General features: G+C 28.2%; 3 protein-coding genes across 7 annotated transcripts; 1 reads left to right on the forward strand and 2 right to left on the reverse strand.

Annotated features, from left to right (window-relative positions):
• Positions 1–3,357: 3,357 nt before the first annotated feature.
• LOC113790140 (uncharacterized) lies at positions 3,358–7,204 on the forward strand. The gene is made up of 4 exons (XM_027339764.2): positions 3,358–3,966; positions 4,063–4,751; positions 4,825–5,610; positions 5,680–7,204. Exons 1-4 carry the CDS (start codon positions 3,486–3,488, stop codon positions 6,694–6,696), a joined length of 2,973 nt encoding a protein of 990 aa, XP_027195565.2. The 5' UTR covers positions 3,358–3,485; the 3' UTR covers positions 6,697–7,204.
• Positions 7,205–8,449: 1,245 nt separating this feature from the next.
• Positions 8,450–9,781, reverse strand: LOC113790144 (uncharacterized). Its single transcript, XM_027339770.2, has 3 exons — positions 9,477–9,781; positions 9,064–9,409; positions 8,450–9,008 (listed from the first exon to the last, which is right to left on the reverse strand). The coding sequence occupies exons 1-3, from the start codon at positions 9,650–9,652 to the stop codon at positions 8,466–8,468; spliced, it is 1,065 nt and encodes a 354-aa protein (XP_027195571.2). The 5' UTR covers positions 9,653–9,781; the 3' UTR covers positions 8,450–8,465.
• Positions 9,782–10,048: 267 nt separating this feature from the next.
• LOC113790249 (uncharacterized) lies at positions 10,049–24,459 on the reverse strand. 5 transcript variants are annotated; one of them, XM_075820756.1, is made up of 8 exons: positions 21,785–21,956; positions 17,349–17,967; positions 14,538–15,289; positions 12,602–14,419; positions 12,405–12,530; positions 12,220–12,348; positions 11,708–12,140; positions 10,049–11,641 (listed from the first exon to the last, which is right to left on the reverse strand). In XM_075820756.1, exons 2-8 carry the CDS (start codon positions 17,960–17,962, stop codon positions 10,243–10,245), a joined length of 5,271 nt encoding a protein of 1,756 aa, XP_075676871.1. In that variant the 5' UTR covers positions 17,963–17,967; positions 21,785–21,956; the 3' UTR covers positions 10,049–10,242. The 5 variants fall into 5 exon arrangements, with proteins under 5 accessions (XP_075676871.1, XP_075676870.1, XP_075676872.1 ...); XM_075820755.1 differs by lacking the exon at positions 21,785–21,956 and having other exon boundaries at positions 17,349–18,081; XM_075820757.1 differs by lacking the exons at positions 17,349–17,967; positions 21,785–21,956 and adding an exon at positions 24,329–24,459 and having other exon boundaries at positions 10,051–11,641.
• Between the last annotated feature and the right edge of the window lie 1,148 nt (positions 24,460–25,607).

Consider the following 25,607-nt stretch of genomic DNA (forward strand, 5'->3'; position numbering starts at 1 on the left):
TGACATTCAAAAACTGTTGTTTTAGTTTTCTCCAAAAAAAAGACAACGATTATTAACCCTATTATTCGAACGTTCTCCTTTTTCTTTTTTTTTGCCCCTTTTTTTCTCGATTTGACAATCCAATCCAATATTTGCAATGATATGATGATCATAAGTTTGTTTTAAATGAATCGTTCTTGTTTGTATATTCAATCAATAAATAACATAGAAATAGTACACAAAAAAAACAACAGATAAAACTAAAGTTAAATGAAAGAAAATGAAATTTCTCAACAACAAAAAATACTTTAATAAAAATTCCCATTTTCTTCTTATGGATCATATAATGACGATGATGTTGATTATGGTGATTGTAACATTTACAATGTATGGATCTTTTGAAAATTTTTTCAATTCTTAGCTCTTTTATCTATATCTATCTTGGCATATTACTTTCGACTTTTTAACTCTATTCAAATTATAAATTGATGTAACTACAAAAACACACAGTGAAACGCCAGAAGATCACATCACTCACACAAAAAAGAGAAAAATATGGAAACGTTGAATTGACATTTTTTTTCAAAATTCACATCGACATAACAATATTGTTCGTGTAGACAATTGTATTATTTAATAAAAAAGATAGAAAGATAGGTGGATGATTTAAGTAGAAAAAAATTAGGTAACTTAAACGTGATCAATGTGAATGACAACGACGATGATGATGACAAATAGAAATTAGGAAAACAAATGTTTTTTTTTCTTTTTTCTTTTTGTTTAAAACCATATCCGGATTATTCATAATCTTTTTTGAAAATAATTTAATTGAAAAAAAACCAAAAAAATTTCTAATTCCATTCTTTTAATTTAAAAATGATTGAAAGTTTTATCAAAATTTTGTCCAATCAATTTATAGTGTACCAAAATCAAATTGATAATTCAATTGTTTTAATTGATATCATCGAATTAATTGAACTTCCTAAATCATATTATTAAATGATTAAATTTTGCAACAACAAAAACAAATGAGTATTTCATGGAACAAACATTTTTCTCATTCATAAATGACAGTAATTCTTTAGTATACTCAAAAAATCGATTTGTTCACGTGAAAAAAGACACACACAACGATAACATCGTTGTGTGAGAATTTGATTGAAAGAAAATACACATTTTTCTCTTTTCATTCACTAATATGTTCGTGTTTTCGTGTATTTGTGTGTGTGTTTTGTTTTGATTCATGTTTTATAATATGTTTCAGTTTTTGAAATGAAAAGAAACTTCCGATATATAATGTAAACTATTTTATGTATGACAATTCTTTCTTTATCACATCGTCATCATCTTTTGTTATTAATAAGGCATTGAAAAAAATGTACGACATTTATTTGAATGATTTTTGTTTCTATTATTCATTTTTGGATCAGGGCTATAGCTTCGATCACGACATTCAGACACACAATCGCTCGATAATGACAAATAAATTGTCAATGAAAATTAGTCGAAAGAAAAAAAAAGCAAAGAGCAAACAAAAGAATAAGATCCGATAAGAAGATCAACAACGATAACAATAAAAAAGGAAGAAAAAATGACAAAGACAACGATGATGATGATAACTACAACGTTTAAATTTCTTCCGCTAATCATAATCAACAAGGTTCTCTTTTCCTATACATTTTTTTTTGTTCAAATAAATATTTGATCAATTTAATCAATGAATTATGTGATTGATAATTTTTTAAAATTATATGGGCGATAATTTTTATCTTTCTCCCTCATTTCTTTTATCTATCTTGTTTAAACATAATGAAATATGATTCTTTATCCAATCAGCTTGTTTGTTTTGTTTGATTTTTTTTCTTTTCCGATAAGGTTTTCTTTCTTTCTTTCTTTTTTAATGAGAAATGGCCATATTTAACGAAAAAAAATAAGAAATCACCGATACTATAGTGGATGTGATGGCGAATAACAATAAAAAAATGAAAAAATATTTTTCCTTTTTGTTATAAAATGTTGGAATGATGAAAACAAGAATGACAATAGTTTGAATTCAAATCTAATATGAATAAATAGGAAATTTGTAAAAATTTTCGAAAATAGATGCGGATAAAATGATTTTAATGTAAATATTAATTCTATAAATTCATGTTAATTTGCTTAAGAATTGAGAAAAATGTTTGAAAATCAAAAAAAAACAACAGTGTCTAAATGCACTTGTTTGTTGATAGAGATCAATGACCGCATTAATTGGCCGATAAGAATTTCTGATGATAAATTCTTGGATGCAAAAGAGAGAAACAAATCTGAACATTACTTAAATCAGAAATGATAAATAAGTATGAAGATATTTTATTACGATAGTGATAGGTTTTTTTTTGTTACAGTGGATTCAAGATTAAAAATAAATAGCAAAATGGAAATGGCAATGACCATCACAATAATCAATATGATATGAATATTCGAATGACTTTTGATGCCAAGATTAATGAGGTTATTGGGCTTTATCATTAATCGTCATCAGTATCAATTGAATACCGTCGAGCAAATGAAAAAATAAATAAAATCAAATAAATTCTAAAAAGTGAATTTCGTTTTTATTTTTCAAAATCATTATCGGTATTATCAGCCCGATCATTCAAATTGGTTTGGGTTTGGTCACATTAATGAAAATGACCACCTGTTATTGCCTTTATTTTTTTTACATTTGATCAATATAATGACCTTACCATTAATTAAACTAATCATATAATGTCCGATTTGTCAGGGTACTCAATCATTTAATCAAGAATACACTCGAATAAACATTTTTGATAAAATTTTTTCTTCACATCAACGTGTAATAAAATTCAATGATCAAAAATAAACGAAAAAAAAATACTTTATTACCAATGTCAATAAACTTTCTTTTTTGCTTTTTAACGTTTGAAATGATGGTTTTTAATTTTATTCATTTTATCTGGGATAACCTTTAAATGTTTTTTTTTTGTTGGTTGGTTGATTGTGAACGATTCTCAAAGATATCTAAAAAAGAATGATCAGGTAAGCAAAAATGAAACTGCTGAAAAAAATTTAACATCATTAATCCTCTTCTATACTTGTTTTTTTTCTTTTTTACGTTGATTGGTGAAAAAATGTTCTTTTCTTATGATTACTTAGAAATAAATGATGGTCGTTTTTTTTGGCATGAAACGAATATAAACATTATCCAGTTTTGATGTGAAAAATAAGAAGTAGTACGAATGAAAAGAAAAGCAAAATCAAATTTTAAGATTGTCGAATTCTGGTCAGGTTACTTTTGCTTTCAAGTATTCAATTTGAATATAATGTGAATCTTACCTGAGAGAAATATATAAAAACCTAATCAACCATTAGTTAAAACTTTAAATCAATCTATTCAGACGTGTGAGTGTATGTTTTGTGTTCATATGGTGATCAGTGCTTTTGATCACCTTTTTTCTGTCTAAATTTTATCCCTTGATTTTTCAGTTGCCAATTCTCGAACAATGTTCAATATATGGCTGTTGCTTCTAATAACAATCGGATCTTCTATAGCAGATCCGATTCCGTTGACATCCGATGTAAAAGATAATGCTGAAAAGTCAATAGTTCCGGTCGTTTCATCTAATTTACAACAAGCATCGATTATCGTTGATCAACCGGAAAAACAGCCACGAACGGCAGCAGCAGCATCAGCTGCTGCATCAGCAGCTTCTATTGTATCGTTAGCCAATATTACATTTAGTCCAGGTCCAAACTCATGTCCACCATCACATCTTTTTGCACCATGTGATTGTTTTGTTCATGAAGAACGAGCACGTATCATGCGTTGCATGGGCGAATATAATATTGATTTGAATTCAATTTTTCAACGATTATCAATATATTTACCAAAGCCAGAAAAACATTTTCATATGTTTTATCTAAATAATACAAACATTTCCTATTTGGGCAATGTACTTCATGATATTACATTCGAATACATATGTAAGTTATATTCTTTTTTGTCTTATAGAAAATGATTCTTTTCGATGTTGATGTTATAAAAAAGTTGATAAATTTCATATGTTGTTTCATTAATAGATTTTGATGGTGCATCAGCCTTAGAATTCATCGATCCCAATGCATTCGATATAACGGGACCGTATGTCAAAGAAGTTCGGGCTTTCAGTACAAAATTGAAACAAAAATCTCTTGAAGATTCATTGATGGGTCTTTCCAGTCTACTGCATTTGACTGTATCAAATGTTGGTAAATGCCCACCGGAAGAAGTTACTAGACCTTGCCGTTGTGAATATCGTATGGACAATTGGCAATGGGTGCAGGCAAGATTTACACGATTCGTTTGTGGAGAAGAATCGGAAGAAGATCTTCGAATGCAATATGTTCTCAATGCTAATCGTACACGTGAACAGTTTGCTTATTCACAAACGCGACGATTACAGATTTATTTTGAACGTTTAAGTGAAAATCTTGCTAAACTTGGCTGGCAAAAACGTTTTGATGAATTTGTTATTCAAAATTCAGCTATTTCGGAAATTCCTCGTAATCTCTTTGGTGATATCATTTTCTATGGAGTTAAATTTGATAATTGTCCAGAATTGACGGCCATTCACCCGCAAGCATTTCAAATAACAGAACCATTTATTGAAGAATTGACCATACGTCGTACACGTTTGGGCAATGAAAGATGGAAATTGCGTGATACTTTTAACGCTATTACCAGTTTAACTAATCTTCGTGCACTTTATCTTCAAAGTTCCGGATTAAATGTAAGTAATTCATCAATCAACAAAGTGGAGATAAACTATAAGAAAAATTTTGATTTTCCTAAAAAAACTATAGGCTATACCACATCACGCTTTTCGACCGTTGAAAGGACGATTCCAAAGAAAATTGGTAAAAATTTCCATCAATTATCCGAATGTTCGTGAAAATTCCATTCGTCAAATCGGAAGCTATGCATTCTATTATCTATCTAATTTACGATCAATAGATTTGTCCGTAAACTCTATTGAAAAAATATATAAAAATGCCTTCTCTTTCCGTTGGGAATCCACTGAAATGTTGACAATAAATTTAGCCGGAAATAATCTTACGGATAATAACATTGAATCAGGTGCATTTGTTGAACTACAGCGGCCTGTGAAGTTAATTTTAGGACAAAAAGAACTTGGTAATCCTGGACTTCGACATCTTGAAGAACGTGTCTTCCGGCCATTATTGAATGAAAATGAAAAGAATATAATTACATTAAGTTCATCGGAACATCCATCAAACGGTAATCGTCTACAATGTGATTGTCAATCACGATGGATTTTTAATGAAATCGGCAAAGTTCGTAATGGTCTACGTGATGTTATGTGTATCAGTAATGGTAGTTGGGAATGTTTACCACCATGTCTTGTATTTGGCCAAGATCTACTTCATTGTGGTTCTAATCAATATTTCAATATTGAAGATGTATTCTATTCATTAAATCGTAATCTGCAGCCTGAAGAAAAACATTTTAAACGATTCATGTTATCCAATTTACAAATTGAATCAATACCAAACAAAAGTTTTGGTGATATCACATTTGAAACATTCGAACTGGATGATTGTCCTAATCTCAAATACATTGATGAAAGGGTATGTCTGTTAACATTGACTTTCTTTTTAGATGATCAATCAATAATAATTATTTTGTTTTTTATAAAGGCATTTTCAATGACAAAACAAAATTTAACCAAAATTGTCATCAGAAATACACCGCAATTGCCGGAAATGCGTTTCTCATCATTTCAAAATCTAAACGAATTGGCCATTCGATTTGTCGGCAAATATCGTTTGACAGACGAGTCATTCAAATCAGATCTCCCAACAGAAACATTACTTCGTCTTCGAATCGACGTTGATGGCCTATTACCATCATCAATCGAATCAAATGCACTAAGCTATGCTTATCGACCCATTAATGTCATGCTGGAACATCCTGAGAATATCGGCAAACAAGAATGTAAACTATTAACATTGGAAGAGGAAATTTATGCACCATTTTTGGCTGTCAACCCGGAAAACAAAATTCGTATCAATAATTGCCCAATCGTTTGTGATTGCTCAATTAAATGGCTTTTTGATGCACCAAAAGATTGGTGGATGCGTGTTGAAGCTGGCGAACCAAACATAGGCCTACAATGTGATGATTCACGTTCATTATATTTTTATTCGGATTATGATTTTCGTTCATGTCCTAAAACAAATCTGTTGAAATATTTTATTCCGGATTCTGATAGTAAAACTACAGTTGAAAAACCCGCAACCTCATCTATCGTAAGTCCGGTACCATCTTCATCATCATCATCCAAATCGGATTCAGAAGCAATATCAGCTTCATATGCATCAAGCGATACGATTGCCATTACTGGTGCCACAACAGGTGAGGATAAGATGAGAATCGAAGATCAAATTCCAATCGAATCGAAACAACAGCCAACACAATCCATTGCTGATGTTAGCGAATCAAAAACACCGGTGGCTGACAATGTACCTGAATCGAAAAATGAGCCGATGATTAATGCCGGTGAAGAACATCCATCATCAGCCACAAGTGGTGTTGTCATTAAACTAACTGATGTTTCGGGAGCAAATGACCCATCATCATCGATGATGGCCTCAAACGAACCAATTGTTGCTGTTCAAACGGCTGAGTCATCCTCAATCGCCAAAAATATTTAATCCAATAGAAATTCCACAAACAAGATCTCAAAATTAATTGAAAAAAAAAACAAATTCCAATCCATCTTTCAATTCAGCGCCACCTATCAGTAATGATTTGAACTTGAATCATGTTTTTTCTCAATCCTGGATCATTCTTTTTTTCCGTTTAATCAATTGAATTCTAAATCATATTCTGCTCATATTACGCATGGATCGATGAAACAAATCTTAGCCATCTATACTGGGCAAACTTAATGTGAAATGTGCCAAATCTATGAATTAGCGATAATAATAAGTCTGATGATTTTTAGTTATCAGTTTTTTTCAAACACTTGCTGAATTTCTAATTTAAATAATTTTTTGCAAAAATTACGATCTCCCATAGTTGTATTCATAATTTGCCTCCTTTTTATTGATCAAAAATTATAACAACAAAAAACAACAGCTAATGAGCTTAATTTTCTTTTGCTTTATTCGATTTTATTTGATTATGATTAATATAAAACTTGACGATTATTCGATTCAATTTGTATAATGAGAATGATTTTTTTGTGTTTATTTTGTAGTCGTTCTCAATGCATTCATAAATTGGTCTCGATGAATTTTCTATTGATTGTGTACATGACAACTATAACAACTATTATTGTTGTTATTGCCACTGATCGTTTTGGAGATTATTGGGGTAAATACGTAAGTTGTAATAATCACGAATCATTTTTGAATCGTACCATTTCAATGGTAATCATAGGAAATGATTTATGGTTATTTACAACAACTCTTCATTTAATAGTCTATCCAAAAGTTATCGATAATAAATCTTTTCGTAATGGCCAACCTATACCATTATTATGGGGATATATTTATCCAATAAATGATACAATTCCTTTAATAAAGTATGACGGGAATATATCACAAACATTGCTTTATTCTCAAGGCACAGAATTGCGAACGTCATTTGGTGCTGGTATTAAAAAATTCGGGAGAAATCCGAATGACTTGAAAGATTATCTAATCGAAATAAAAATGGCAATCTCTTTTAATCATCACTTTGTACGAATGATGAGAGAGTATGTGGTTACTTCTGATATTATTAAAGAGTTTATTTTTAAAAAAGTTCAAAACCGAATTCCAAAGATTCAATTTAGTGCATATTCATTCATTGAAAATGATGATGAATTTTATCAACCACAACCAACATATAAAGGTTTATTTGAAAGAGAAAATATATTTTGGGTACGTTTTGCTTCACATCAAGATTACGTGTTTTCCTTCATTTATGAATCTATAAAAATTGATAATGTTATACTAAGAATTTATGATGCAACGCTTCAAAATTTTGTCGGTCAAATGTGTCATGATCCATCGGTTGATCGAATAACATCGGCAAAATTTTTTACTGACTGCAATGTATTCTACACATTACTGTATCCACCATTTGATTTTGGTTTTTATCATGATGACAATCTATATCTAGTGTTTACGTCAAGACCAATGGTTATAAAAATTAATAAAACTATACAGGATTTGGCAATTGAACAACATGAATTTGAAATACTTCATTTAGATGAACTATTCAAATGTCGTCCGAAAAACTAAAAAAGGATTATTAGTTTGTTAATAAAAATCGGCTATAAAATATAAAAAAATAAATCAATATGATTGTTTCATGTTCAACATGACAACTCTTAAAAATCTTTAAATTTATTATTTTAATTTTTACTTATTTTTATCCTCATATGAATGAAATAAATTAATTGTTAATAGAAATTAATTATTTTTAATTGTATTCAAAATTTATTATTATTGTTCAAATCCAAGATAAAGGGATATGTTTCCAATGTAAAATTTTGATCTGGAAATTGTTTTTGTAATTTTTTAACAATTTTTTTACGTTTTTTTCTTGCATTTTTTGTCGAATTTCTAGCATGTCGATTTGACAATTTTATAAACCATGAATATTTATATAATTTTTTCATTGTCAATTTAAATAATTGATATTCAAACCATTCTGTAAATGTTGTTAATGGATAAAGACGAATATCTAAGTTGAGAATCGGAGCTAAATAATGCATCATTGATGAATAGCTAAAAGTCATTATATAACCATAGAATGCATTATGTACAGCACGACTCATTGGATATCGTTCAGCACATTGCCGTATTTTGAGTAGACTATCTTCATGATAAATTTGTCTACACATTTCAACCACTTCTTCATCACTACCATTGCAAATATTGAATTCATCTTCAATACCCATACAATAACCAATGACACGCCAAAAATGAAAAATAGAATGAAAATCTTTTTGAGTAAAACGATGATAACCGATCTAAAATGTATCATGAATTTTTTTAATGGATAATAATCTAGAATTTATGTCATACCTGTTTCGGTATTAAAGCTGAAAGTCCAAAAAACGCTCCTTGTGTAAGAAACATTTCTCGTTGATTTATTTGTTTAGCATTTTGTTCATTCGTTGTTTGATTGTTATTCAATTTATCGGCTACTTTACAATGCATCGTTCGTACCATTTTCAATGATTTAAATGATTTACTATCCGTATCGAATGGATCATAACGGAACCAATCTTCAATATGTTTTATGGTTGATAAATAACGTGTAAATAATTTGTCAACAGTTTCGGAATTACCCGTTGATAATAATATTCGTAATATTTCATCGTCAGACATTAGACCAAGTATTAGGCCCATAAATGACGTTAATGACAATCTAATATTACATTCATAAATATAAGGTGAATTTATCACTTTCCACAGGAAGAAACGATTTGACTTACATAGATTGATACTTATCAAATAATTTTTGAGCATGTTTGAATGCTACTGGATCATACCATTCCGGTGGTTTACTTGCATCCAATCCTGGTGTGATGCCATGGAATTTAGGTCCATTTTCATACACATGAAGCCGACGACGACGTACATGTTCATATAGACTATTTTCATCCATCATTCAATCAAATGGTTCGAAACAAAATTTACCTAATTTACCTAATCACTGAATAACTTGCCAAATAATTTTATATCAATAAATAGGATGAATGTGATAAATTTCACACATTTGTTGTTTTGAATCAAAAAAAATTGATAAATGTGTGAAGAAATCTAAATGGAAGTAACCAAATCGCATGACAGATAATATCATTGTTGATCATTGATAAAAATCAATTTTATTGAAAAACAAATTTTTGTTAAAAACTTTATTATTAGCTAATCAAGGTCTAGCTGTTATATTAGTTTAAGATTTTATAAAATCTCAACAGCATACAAGTACACAACTTAATAAGTTAACGATTGATTTTTTCGCAAAAAAAAATATTTATTGATTCCTCATTTTGAAGAAAGAAAATAAAAATATTATCATCATATACATCATAAATATGGCAATTTGAAAAGTATAGTGGATTCATCAATCATTAACGAAAAAGAAAGGAAAATTTTTCTATGATTCACAATATGGCCAAAAATTTGTTTTTCTTTTGAAAAGAAAAATCTGTAAATTCATTTTGAATGAAGTATTTAAAAAAAATGATTTTTCGCTATTTATTTCATTTGATCATAAGTTTCATTTTCCTGATCATCCGTAAATGTAAGATTTTTGAAAGAATTTTCTGCTTGAAAATCTGAATGATTGAACGGCACCATCGAACTAATTGTATTTGTCACCAATGTTTTTGTAGTCGTCTTTTCAAATCGATTACTATCTGACTGTTCATCGGGTACAAACGTAGATTCATCGAGGATTGACATCGTTTCATTTATGATATGATCGATATCAATTGAGGTCATTTCCAATGTAAAAAATGTTGTTGTTTTTGGTGTTGTTGTTGTTGTTGTTATATCTCCAATAAAATTTTCACTATTAGATAAAAATTTTTGTTCAGTAGTTGATTCATCAGTTTCCGATGAATTATTCAATAAAAATGATGAGTTTACAGTAAAATTTTCATCTTTAAACGTGACATTTTCATTTGTAAAATTAGATACATCTCCAGTAGATGGTATTAAAGTTGTCGTCACAATCATTTCCTTTTCCATTTCATTTGATGATAAATTGTTCGAATTTGATATGATGATTGGTTTGATTTCCGAATCATTTGAATTATTGATAAAATTTTGCACCGTGAAATTTGTTTTTAAATCAGTTTTAATCGTTGAATTTCCATTTGCATTAATCGTATTCGTATTGTTGATATTGATACTTTTTTGTTTTCTAGCATCCTGTTCCATCATCCATTGTTGTTCTTCAACACTACCGGCAACAAGGAATACTGCACGTTTTGCCTCATTCACATTAGGCCGTTCACTGATTTCTGGTCCATTATGATGGCTTATTTCATTCAATTTCAATCGTTTTTGACGATAAGTTCCACGACCAAGTGTTTGATCAATAAATGGTTTCATTGCAAAGAGATTTGAGAATAATGTTGGATGTGGTAAATAGCCACGAAATATTGGATGACCGGTTAATGGATCACATCCATGTTGATGGGATGAATAGCCTGCTATATACCAATATGATTGACTACTCAAACATATTAATGGTAAATATGGTGGTAGACAAACACCAGGTTTTGATTGAACATTACTATTTCCACCGTCTTCAGCTGCACAAACAAAACGATCTGTTAATGATCCGGCAAAATGTTTCGTTGAATTACAATAAGATGATTCTAAAACTTTGAATGCTGTATCACTATTTCGATAATTTCCAATAAAACAAGTTATTTCTGGATCAAGTTTAGAACTAGGCAAGCATATTGATGAATGATTTAATAATTGTTCTGGTATCGTATCACTAGTTTCTATCAATGCCATATCATAATCGGGAAATCGAATCGTACGAAATACTGAATATTTTGTATGTACACGTACACGTTCAATTGGGAATTCTTTTCCACCAACATTAGCAGTAAGATTTTGATGAGTTAAATTGGAATTTCTAAAATTTTAATGAAACAAAATTGACAGTATTTAAATTTTTTTTTCGGATTTACATTAAACTTACATTAAACATTGTCCACTTGTAAGTAGCCATTTTGGAGATAATGTATATGCAACACATGTTTGATTACTATTTGTAGAATTATGAATGTGAATTGGTGTAGGAATTTCATTCCAGGTAAGATTTGGTTTTTTAAATTGTTCACGAGAATCACAATAAAGATTTGCACAAACAATCTTTGGCGTAAGATTATCCATACAGATATCTTCGAATGAAGCAATTTTCGACGATGATGAATTTGAAAAAATAGCCCATGTTGATTCATTTAAAAGATGACCAATTTTTATGGTTGTAAAATCAACAGCATATGACATTCCCATTTTTGTACAGATTTGATCAGCATCATCATGATTGAATAGTGTGTTAACACATAATAATGACCAATGATTTTTTGCACTATTATATGCATATACGAAATCCTCCAAATCTGATTCGACTGATTGATTTTTTTTTATTAAATAGAAATAAAGAATTTAGAAAAACTTCTGATAAATTCGAGCAAATGATATACTTACTGCAACGATCTTCATCGGAATAATCCATACAATCAACGTGATTATCACAACGCTTACTACGATCAATACATTCGGCTGAATTTTGGCAGAAAAATTTTGAATCTTCAGCACTACATGTTTCCGATTTTACTGTTGATTTATTAAATTAATCTCTAACCATTATATGAGAATTTCAAACAACTTACCGCATTCTTTTTCATCGGCACCATTAAGACAATCAGCAATACCATCACAAACCAATGATTTACTAATACAAAGTGCATTATCATCACAATAAAATTTACCCTTAGATTCACAAGTAGATTGCGCATCTAAATAAATTTGAAAAGAATTTGTTTTCTTGTTTCTGAATTTCATTTAATCTAAACTATATTGAACTTACCACAACCAGCTTCATCAGAACGATCACGACAATTATATAAACCATCACATGCCTGTTTTCCAGTTATACAAGCACTGTTATCACGACATAAAACTTTACCAACTTCACATTTATCGATATGGCAATCGATTTCATCAGAACCATCAATGCAATCCCATATACCATCGCAATAATATGAACGAGGTATACATTGTTCGATAGATTTAGATTTTATCGAAACTGTTTCCATTGCAATTGAAAAATTGTTAAATGGTATAGTTTCATTTACATCTGCTACAGAAACTGGTGGTATGGATTGACCACAACGAAAATTTTGTCCGCAATTTTTTTCCATACAATCAAGTTCATCAAAATGATCTTGTGGACAATCTACAATTCCATCACAGATATGAGATTTATCAAAACATTCCGATGAAGTAGTATTTGGACATTGAAATTGTGTATCAAGACAAAATGATGCTGAAAGTTGCTCGATAATGGGTAAATTGGTCACATTATTTATGGCCATTGTTTGATTTGTTTTGTTAATATCATTTGTTATTGTTGTATTCTCATTATGGATCATAAGATGCTCATCATCAATTTCTTCAACTTTTTCAGTAGAACTAAATATTCGTCCCGTTCGATTAGTTTCCGGTAGTAATGTGGTTGTAATAAAATCATTCGACCCATTTATAGTTTCGTTAACATTATTTAAACTATCTGTTTTATTATTCGATATTTCTGTAGTAAATTCATCATCATTAATGTCGGTATCATTTGAAAAAAATGTTGAGGATAAATTTTCATCATCTATCATTGCTTTTTCTGTTATTCTCATGGTTGTTGTTTCTGATAACACAGATTCCGTTTGATCGTACAAATCATCTGGAACAAACCAACTAGGAACCAAATATGAATCCGGATCAATAGAAGAATTAATACTGGGAACATTGACAGAATTTGTTGAATTGAACCTCAATTCAGTTGAAGGATCTATTGTTGTCGTTTGGGTAATTTCATCTTCAACAGTTGTTGAATTGGAAATTACTTCTTCGGAAATGATTTCCGTTCTATTTGATTCTTGAAATTCTAATGTTGTCATATCGGCAACAGGTGTGGATGAAAAATTAAATATAGGATAAAGAATATCACCGGCTTCATGGCTAGTTTCGTTTATCGTTTCATTTAATGATTGATTATATTCATCAATTAATGTGGATAAAAAATTAGATGATTCACTAGTCGATACCATCGTCGTAGTTGGTGGTGTTGGTGAGGATGACAAAGTCTTGGATATTGTTTTTTCATTTCCATCATTTTTTTCATTCTCATCTTTCTTGTTTTCCGGCGACGATATAGTAGTTAGTGATAAAGGTGTTTCAGAAGTAAATGGTTGTGGACTGGTTGGATTTTGTTGTACAAAATTTCGGGATCTATTTGAATTTGGAGGCAATGTTGTTGTTGTTGTTGTTGTTGTCATTATTGAATCATTATCATCATTTATTTTTGATTCAGTTGTTGTTGATAAATTTTGATTGAACTTATTATCATCAAGATCATCTTTTATTGGATCAACACTATAGATGACCATTGAGATTGGTTTCAACGTTGTCGTATTGATATTCAATGTACTATTTTCGATGTTATTACTATTATTATTGTTTTCTGGCGTTTTTGTCGTATATGACCAGATATGACCAAGTCGATTAAAACGACCAATACGCTGATTTTGACCATCATTGTCTTGTGATGATAGCCGTTGTTGATTATTCGATGAGATTAAATGATTTCTTTCGGATGAGATTGATGATACATCACAGTAAGATTTGTAGATATCTTTTAATATTTATGATCGAAATAGATTGAAAAGAAAAGAAAACACAAGATTAACATAATCTTTCATTGAAATCAATAATATTCAAATAAATCGGAGTTTAAAATTTTTTTTACTTACATTGAGCAGCTAATAATCCACTTGCAAATGAGATACCGATAATAATCAATATGGCCAATATAGTCAAAATCCATGAACAGAGAATTGTTTTCCAAGATTTTTTCCTATGACCATTCAATGATAAATTTGATGACATTGTTGTTTCAGTCGCTGTCGTTGGTGTAGATGGTGATGGTGATGATGACGATGATGATGATGATGAACCAAAAAATCGATGAAATCGGTGATTATGATGATTAGAAGGAATAGATTTTTGATCACTTTGTTGATTATGGCCACCATTTATTGATATGGTACATGATGGCACTGTTGTTATATTTGAATTATGACGATTTAATAATGGTACAACACCATTTCGTTCAATCACATTTCCATTATTTTGTACTGAATATTTTTTTGTTCGAGTTTGTTGTCGATGATCGATTTCCAAAATATTTGAATTCATCATTTTGGCTTGATCATCATCAATATTAACATTGTATCCAAATGTTGATGAATTATGACCAGGTATATGTAGATGATGGTGATAATTATCATCGATATTTTTGTTTGGATTATGTTCGATATTAATATTTTGTGTCAACTCACCATCACCATCTTCTTCATTGTTTTGATTATGAAAATTAGAATGTAAAGCAGATCCGCCATTCATCGGTGATTTAATAAGAAATTTGGCTGTTGGTCCACCATTACGAGATATCGATGGCATAGTCACACCATTCATAATCATTGTAGCCATCGATGATGATGAACTAAGTGAATCATTTCGTTTTCGTTGTTGTTGTTGTTGTTGATGATGATGTCGTGAAGAATTTGTATTAAACAATGTAGATGATGATGATTGTCGTGGATAAAAAAGATAAAATTTATTAGTTAATTTGGCAAATATATTGGTTATCATTTTTTCAAAAAAAAAACAGATTCAATTTTTAATCGAATTGAATTCTTGACATTTGTTTTGATTAAATATCATTAACATTAATAAAAAATCGAAATTAAACTATGATCACTTGTTCAGACGAGTCAATGGACCTGATTTAAAAAAATTTCTTTGAATTAAACTCGAAAAAACATTGGTGAATAGCATCAACCCTTTCATCAATACTTGAAACCAGTTAAACCAAATACAACAGTAATATATTGGGAAATGAAAAAAACGGAATAGTAGTTGTAATAAAACAAACAACAGGTTAATCCAGTGTAACTTTTTTTTCACATAGATTCTTCAGGTGTACAAAATCGATAATGCATGTATCGATTCAAAGTTCATTATTATCATCATATTCGGTAAACACAAAGTCTAAATGAAAAAAAATCAAACAAACATTGATATTTATATGGTAAAAATCGATAAACTTTTCATTTATTTAGAATTTATGGAAAAAAGGGATGAATAATTTACACACCGACACAAACAACGACCGGTATATGAATGAAGCCAAAATTTGAATTAGATATCAAAAGCAATGCTTATGATTATAATGATAATCATCATCATTATTATTATTATTCATAACGTTATGATGGTAGAAAAAACACAAGGATAATAAGAGATTCAAATCAAATCAACTGACCAAACAAAACTTGTTGTCTATCTCTTTTTTATTTCTCTCTAACTTTTAATATCTTGTTAAGTTGAATTACTCTTTTATTCAGAATGTCCGGCTTGTAATAATGATAAATAATAATAAAAAACATGGCAGAATTCAATCATCAACCTACTATTGATCAGTGTAGGATAGAGATAGATCGACTTTTTAGTGATAAAATAGAAAAAAAAGGTGAAAACATGATGAATTCAAATAAAAACTTATTTTACCTGAAGATTCCTCATAAACACACGCATACACTCTGATGAAAACAGCAAATTTATGATGGTCAACTGAAATTACGGTTATTTTGAATTGGATTTTAAAAAAATAAAATAGCTAGAAAAAATGTTGATAGAACTTGGCCGTCAAGATCAGGTGAAATGGGAAAAAAGTTCACTGTATTCACTAGATAATCTGGTATTTAAAAATAACTTTTTACGACATTTTACAATGATATTGACCATTGAATTCGTAAAAAAATGATTTATATTTTTTTTTACCCAAAAATAAAATTGTCCCTTATTTAGGCTGGCCGGGTTTAGATTAGGATAGAAAGTCTGAAGATAAATAAAAAAAATTAAAAATGAAATGAATGTTAATCTTGATAAGATCAAAATGAAAAGCTATTTATTCAACAAAAAAAATGATGGGTCAATGCTGAACGAATTACAACGATTAAAGTGGAGAAAGTTTATTGCTGTGTACGAATAAATATAGATTCAATTAAATTGCAATTCAAACTGTGCATAGTGAAAAAAATAGACATCATTATCGTCCAATCGAAAAAAGGTGATGAAAAAATGACAATTTTTTTGTCAAATCACAAATGGCAATCGAAAGCCAAGGTTCACAACAAAAGCCTAAATTTAAGGCACTATGTTCTTTTATTATTAATATCAAATATTAATAAAGGTTCATAGCAATGAATCAATAATCAAACAAATGTTACATCATCATTCTATGAGTTTGTGTTTGAAAAATTTTAAATTTACCGATAACAATGGTAATTATAATTATATTTTTACCGTAATCATTTATTTAAATTGACAGTTTTTAATGATAACTAATTTCTAATCAATGAAATCCTAAATTTTCTAAAAATGGATATATATCATATTTATCATGTTTTCCAGGGCCAATAAAATCTTGGTACGAATTGTTTTGTGTTTAAATAAAATTGAAAAAGAGAGAAAAATTCGATTCAATAATTTGATTATACCTCTTTTGTTTTGTTTTTGTTGTTTTTTTACCATTCTTTTTTAGTTTTTTCTTTTTTTGTTGTTTCAGTTTTTTTGTTGATATTAATGCCGGTTGTGTTGTAAATGATTGTTGATGAAAATTATTCATATGATTTTTTGAAAATAATGATGATGGTGGTAATATTATATGACTATTATGAACAACATTATTTAAACCTGTACTTTTATAACCGGACGCAAGATGATATTTACCACCGACACCAATACCACCAAAATTATTTAAATAATATTGTCGATAATAATATGGATAATATGGTTGAGTAAAAAAATAATCTTTTTTATTGGGAATTGGAATTTGATGATAACGTTGTTGTTGATTATATCGATTAAATGTTTGACTAAATTGATTAGCAGAAAATTCTACACGTGATTTTGGCCTATTATTTGGTATGACTGATGATGTTGATTGTGTTGGTGATTGTGAATTTGTTTGTATTGGTGGCATTGGTGATAATGTTGGTTTAGATAAACGAACAACTGAATTCGATTTAAGAACTGAAGAAATTGGAGGAGGAGGTGGTGGTGGTGGTGGTATTGGTATTGAAGCAACAGGTTGTTCAGAATATGGATTCATGTTAACTTGAAACAGGAGATTAATTACATTTGAAAAAAGTGGTTTTAGTGATGAGGTAATGTCGACTGCCGGAACTAATCAATTATTTGAATGCTTTATTCAATTATCATATTTTCGCATTATCCTCGAAAAAATGAAGGAAAAAAATTATTATTGTCATCATATCGATGGAAAAAAAGATAATCATTAAAGTTAAAATATTAATTGAACTTTATTGGTCGAGGAATCAATCAAATCGAGAAGGACAAATCGATTAATAATGAACAGGATGAGAATTGGTAAAAACCCCAATCAATAAATTCTTGGACGACGACAATGATGAAATCATAAAAACAAATCAACAACAAACACACAATAGATTAACAGACACACACAATGTTTAAAAATCTTTTGTATTCAAATCTATTCATCCTATAATTATAATGTATTTGTATTTACTACCATGTATGTATGTATGTATTTATTTTTTTGTAGTTGCCAAAAGTCAAAGTTCTTCGGATGAAACAAAACAACAAAGAATGAAACAAATATTTGTTTGTTATATTCACCAAAAAGAAAATTGTCCAAAATAACGACAAAAAACATTACAATGGATAACAAACACACACACACACAATAATGATGAAATCTCATATGGAAAACACAAGAAAAATAATGGAAAAAAAACCTAGATAAAATGAATATTTTTCGATGTTGTTGTTGTTGATTTACAAGATGATGGCTTTAATATGACGACGATCATAATCAACATCATTTTTTTCCCCGAAAAAAAAATAATAATAATAATCATGACCATAAACAATAATGAAAAAAGATTAACGAGATTGTGGAAAAAAATATATATGAGATGAGACTAGAACAGATATATGACAAAGGTAGAAATTTGAACAACAAACATAAACATAAACGACAAAGAGATTGATTAAAATTGAGATTTACGAATCGAATCGAATTCAAAAGTAAATTGAAAAAAGTGAAAAAAATCTGAAGAATATATCACAGCAATAAATTACTTGAGTCGAATGAAAAAATTTTTAAATGATTTTTTTAAAAATATTTTTGAATGTCTGTGTTTATCTATGGTGTGTGTGTGTGTGTATACGTTGAATGGATTTCACGAAAAAAAATACATTTTTCATTCAACAAATGAAAAAACATAGGATTTTTTTACTTTTATTTTTTGACTTTCCAATCAAAGGATCCAAAGCCGTGCACGTACCGATTGTACGTGAAAAAGTAGTGTGTGTGTAATTGTTGTAGTTAGATAAAATGAGAAAAAAAATCCTTTTTTTTCTTATCGTTTCATTAATGTTTGCAAAGAAAAAAAAATCGAAGAGAAACACACAACACATACGTCAAGTGTTGAAATAAATTTGAATCAAATTATTTGGATAGAGAACGAAAAAAAAACAGAGGGAAATCCGTTGTTACATTTGTGGCAATTTTTTTCAGCTGAAAAAAAGTTAAAAAAATTTCAATTTTCTACATCATCATCATCATCACCAATATTCAAATGAAATAATCAAAAATGATTTGAATAAATCATTGAGAAAAAAAAACGAAATTCAACATTCCATAAATAGATTCAATCAATATTGATTTGATTTGAATCTAATCAAATCGAACGTATTTATATTCGATTGACATGCTAATTTAAATTTTTTTGTTGTTGTTGTCAGTAGTTGTTGTTGTTTCTTGGCCAATAATGTTCCTGATTGAATATCTTTATCGCCGGTTTGAACAAGACTAGTTTGATTAAACAATAATAATAATAATAATAATGTTGAAAACCACATGAGTCTATTCGGTAAAAAAAAATGCCGGAAAGCCGCATAAAAAACGTGATGTGTTAAAAAAAACAATAAAATAACAGTAATAACAAAATCTAGTGAATGGTTTATTGAAAAATCAATATTATCATAATCAAAATTTTGCCATAATCATATTTGATTTTGAAAAAATTTTCTTATTTATAATCTAACAACACGATGATAGCAAAAAATAATGGAAAGAAAATTAAATTTGAAAATTTGAATTTTGCCTTTCAATGATATCGAGCAAAAAAAAAATAAATTTTAAATTTTAAAAAGTTGACCAAACAAACTTAATCCGGAAGATGGAATTCAAATGAAAAAAAATTTCTAATTGATTTATCAACAAATTAGTTTGTTGGCCAAAAGTCTTAAATGCTGATCATTAAATAAATACGACTATACGCATATGTTCGATCATGTTTCTTGGTTTATCAATCGGTCATCATCATCATCATTAACATCAGGTCGTATAGATTAGATGCTGAGAAGAAAACTTAATTTTCAATTTCAGAAATAACAATTTGAAAAGTGAATGAAAGATCGAATTGAATCAATAACAAAACACCTGAAGTCTTATGAATTGCAAATTTATTCATTTTTTTACATATTTTTTTTCTGTTTTCACCGATAGGATCGATTGTTTTTTCTCTGATTATTATATCAATCATTTAATGTTTGTAGTTTATGGAATTAATTCATAAACTGTTTGTGTTTCATTCGTTTAAATAACTTTGTTTTTGGAAATGAAAATGATTGGCCAATGATTCGCAAGATTATTATGAGATTTAATTTTTATAAAAGTGATTATTTCTACTTCCTATTGTGAATTTTTATTGTTATTATTATTTGGGGTGTCGGATCGATTTTGGCAAAAATATTTGAAATCCTGATTCGTTCAAAGACTAATCTAACGATTATAAATGATTTTTCAATCACTGAATATGTTAAATTAGATATACAAATAGTGATAATTTATAATTATAGATAATTGATCATTGGCCACATCTAAACGATCGAAATAAATTACAGGGCACATGACCTCGAAGATCATTTTGTTTTCATTATTTTTTTTCAGGAATATTTTCCCATTGAAAAGGTGGGATATTTTCGGTTTTTAAAAAATTTTTTGGGTTTCTGAATTAAAAATAATAATTTTTTTCCCTTTTTCTCCGTATCTATGATCAACGACGAGTGGTGATTTTCTAATTAAAATTTATTAATCCAAAGGATTAATGAGAAAAAAACTGGTCAAAGATGTTTGAATTCGATACGGAAATCTATCATTTATTTCTTTTTATCTAATCAATTTGATTCACATGTCAGAAAAAATTAAATGATTAATCTACAAATTAAATTCGTGTAAACGAAATTTTTGTTTCAAACAAAAAAAAACTAATGTAAAAATCAGAGAGAGAAAGAAAAAACATATCATAAGTTTTAAATCCGATAAAAAAGATTTTATCATACAAAAATTTCATTATCTAGAATTTTTTATGGATAGAAACAACAACAACAAAAAAAGGTTCATTATGTAAATCTAGTTGTGAAACTAGATTTAGTTATATTCATTATTCATCAACTCCATAATGATGATGATGATGATGTCAGATAGATAATAATTGACTTCGAGCCATAAACTACGATGGCAAAAACGGTAGCAAAATAAAGAAAATAAAAACTTAATGTTTCATCTAAGAACATTTATATCATCGACAGTTATGTTTGAATGTACATTATTATGAATTCCAAAATATTTAGATGAAACAACATGAAACGAGATTAAAGGGAAAAAATGATGTGTTTATGTGGGCGAAAAAAATGAACTATATGACGCAATAAGATAAATTTCAATTCATTTTATTTTCCCAATTAACTTTGTGGCCACTTTTACAATTCAAAGGAAAAAAAATGATTTCAAGGATTTCAATAAACGGAAATTTTTTCTATTTCCAAGTTCATTATTTTACAAGTGTATATTTTTTTCGAAAAAATTGTTTCGGGCACTTACTTTGTATTATTTTTCTTCTTGAAAAAAAATCAGTTACCTTTGATGATCTAATATTGATCTCAATTTATTAAATGATCAAAAAAAATGGATTGATTGATTGTTTTAATAAGTGGAAAAAAAACAACAACAACAACAAAATCTTGTTATGAAGAAAACGAGAAAAATGCATACTAATGAGCAATGAAATGTGGATGTTTGATTTTTGTTAAATTGAAAAAATAAAAATAAATTTAACCTCTTAATTTGATCTTGTTTTTAGAGTAGATGGATGCAAATCGCAGAAATTTCATTTTTTTAATAGCGACCGGTGATGAAATCAAAAATCACATTGAATTTTTTTAAAATTTATTTAGCGATGGTCATTTTATCATCATTTTTTTTCATTTTTTGTTTCACATAATACAAGTTATTCAATATATGGATAATGATGATGCAGATGATGATGTATTTGACGCAAATGAAAAAAGTTTGTTTTTTTATTATTGTTGCACTAAAAAAATCACATGAATCTATTTGATATTTTTAATGTAAATGGATGGATACCATTCTATAACAACAACAACAACAGCAACAAATGTTTATTTGTTTTGGATTTTTTTTCCGAAAAACATTCACACGACAACAAAAACACCTAAAATCAAAATGAAAATGAAATCTAAAAATGAATCATTCGAATTCTCAAAAATCAAATGTACATAAAGAATTAATTGAATGAGAGAAAACAAAAACTTGTTGAAAATTCGAGAAGAAAAAAAGAAAACCTTCTAAAGAATGAATGATGAAATCACATTTGTTTGTTGATTCGATGAAAAAAAACTACTACCAATCTATCATTATGCAAAAAAATTGTCATATACTTTGTCTATGTAGAAAATTTCAACAACAATTAATATATTGATAGCAATTATTATGGATTGATTTGAATGAATGGCATCGATGAAGAAAGCTAAGGGAAGACAATTTATTTTCTTTGGGTCTCTCTCTCTCCCGTTTGCATTCATTTCATTCAATTCGCATACATATACGAGGGCGTTTATTGTCAGAAATGATATGTGAAAACAAAACAAAAAATTTATTGGAATTTAATATATGAACGGTTATGCATATCCGTCATTGAATTAAAAGTATAGCAATGATTTTAATTTTAACATTGATTAATAATAACGATAAAAATTCAAAATTTTAGATTTTATAATGCAATCATTTTCGTGTACAAAAAAAACAAATAGCAACAACAAACAAAACCTGAGAAATAATTGATAAATTTTTCTCATTTTTTTTTAAAAAAAAAGTTAAATTTTGAAATTAAATTTTGCAATGGAGAAAAAAAAATTAATTCTCTTGATTTTCGTTCAAATACGAATCAATCGAATTTCTCTTTCTTTATTTTGTGGTTACGCTAACTAATAATTACTAGCTGATTACCTTATAATCATAGCAACAATGACAAACTAACGAATCGTAACGAAATACGTAAAAAAGACATTTGTTGTGTTTTGTTTTTCCAAAAAATTCACCGAGTGTAAGAAAATGAACAACAAGAAGAAACCAGAACCTAAACTTGAATTTCAATGCAAAAAAAACTCAATGAATGCCGTGTTAAAAACCTAGAAAACTGTTAAAACAACAAAAACAAAAAACATCATACCTGGATACATCATATTCATCGAATCAAAAGGTTTTTCTATCATAAACAAACATGATCATATACTGTCATATCATTTTCATTGATTTAACAGGTAATAAATAATATGATTCACAAATCAACAAGAAAAAGAAATGAAATTCATATTGACACATTCCATTTCATCGACATCATAGTTATGGCTCGAATTTTGATTGTCAAAAAACAAAAAAAAAGTTGTCAAAATCAATCGAAACTAACGTGCGTACATCCAAATTGTTATGGCAATGATGATGATAATTTGATAATTGTATTATGTGAAAAAAACTCAATATTTGACGAATGATGACAATTAAATTTAGTGGGCAATCAAAATTGAATGAATGAGAAAAGTTTCACTCAAATCCACACGAACATTGGAAGTTTTTTTTTGTGGTTTCGGGTGATGATGATAAAGCCAATAATAATTGATAGAATTTTTTTTTTTGATTCAATAATAATTTGCGTTAGCAATGGTGATTAAAAATATTTTTTATTTCTTTCGTTTTTTTCCCTTTCGTACATTTTTATTTAACATCAAAATATCGGTCAAAACGGTACGCTTTTATTGAAAAAAATGTTAATTAAAAAAGATGTTTTTTTTTGGATTCAGATTCGGCCAACACACGCATACATATACATGTTAATCGGGACACAACATTGACCGACAATATTGAATTTTTTTTTTATTTGTTGCTTATTTACAACTAGTTGTTGAAAATAACATTTTTAATGAAATATAGCTTATCAAGAAGTAAAAATAATCAGTATCAGTATCAAGTGATGGTAAAGGTTGAAGAAAAAAAAACATTGACAAACACAAACACAACAAAATTAAAATTAAAAAACATGGATTTATCGAATATTAATATCATATATACCTGATGAAATTTGTTTTGGTCGTTGTTGATATTTTGGCCATTATATCAAGTTCGACGAACCAGTTTTTTTTAATTCTGTCAACAGATTCAGAATGGATGACTTTAAAAAAAAATTAAGATGAAAGTTTGATTTTATAATCATCTTATTTTTTTCAAAATGGATAATGTACAAAATGGATGTTGTAAGTTTTTTTCCATAAACAAAAATGATATCTCTATTTTTGAATCTATGACCGGTTTGTTTTTCTTTATTTTTTTGTTGTTGTTTAATCTAAAATTTAAAAGAGTGAAAAATTTTTTTATTACATTTAAAAATGAATCAATTCCTGTGGGCATTATTGTTATGAAAAGAAAAAGAGAAAAATATTTCGGTTAATACCGTTACTCTTTTTTTTTAATATTTATCTCATCTAAATCTTTATTTCAATTCAAAGTATTCAATGAATGAATCTTTGTTCTTCAGAAAAAAAACGAAATGATTATCATCATAAACTTTCAAAAAACCTCACCCAAGTAACCAAAGTATTTATATAAAAAAATCATATCCAATAACAATAATAAGGATTAATTTTATACCGTTCGATTGATATTTTTGAAACGTATTGAATCGAAAGTAATATAAACAACAAAAAAAAATAAATAACCATCATAAACATTAAAATATTAGAAGAAAATCCTTTCACAATACATTAATATCGTTATCGTAAATACATTTTTTTTCTTTTTGATGTTCACCGTACGAAATATAATGATGATCATCTTTGGGATGAATAAATTTTTTTTGTTATTTATTTTTTTTAATTTTACATTCACTTTCTTATAATTCATATGACAATATACACAAATAAAGACCTACACACAAACTTTAAAAAAAACACACACACCTTTGTATCGGAAATAGGAGAAACAAACTTTACAATTGTATTTTTACATTGTTCTGAAGAAAATGAAAATGTATTTTTTTCAATCAAAAAAAGAACGTTGATGATCATTGTTTGAAAAAATAATGTACAAAAAACATAAGAAACTGAATGTGAAAAAAAAGGAATCGATTATCGAACAATTTAATTGATCATTTGAAAAATTGATTTGATCAATCGATTCAATTGATATTGGTTTTGAAATGAACAATGATCATATTAGATGCATACATTGAAATTATTGAATGTCAATTTTTCTCAATGATTTTAAATTGTTTTTAGAATGTCAATGACCACACCTTATTATTATTATTAAGTTATATGATAATTTTAAAGCTATTCAACATAATCCAATGACG

Source organism: Dermatophagoides pteronyssinus, unplaced genomic scaffold (genome assembly GCF_027571235.1).
Source record: "Dermatophagoides pteronyssinus isolate colony J.1.1.1.1 unplaced genomic scaffold, Derpt_VIB-CSIC_2022.12 sq0007, whole genome shotgun sequence".
NCBI classification, from domain to species: Eukaryota; Metazoa; Arthropoda; class Arachnida; order Sarcoptiformes; family Pyroglyphidae; genus Dermatophagoides; species Dermatophagoides pteronyssinus.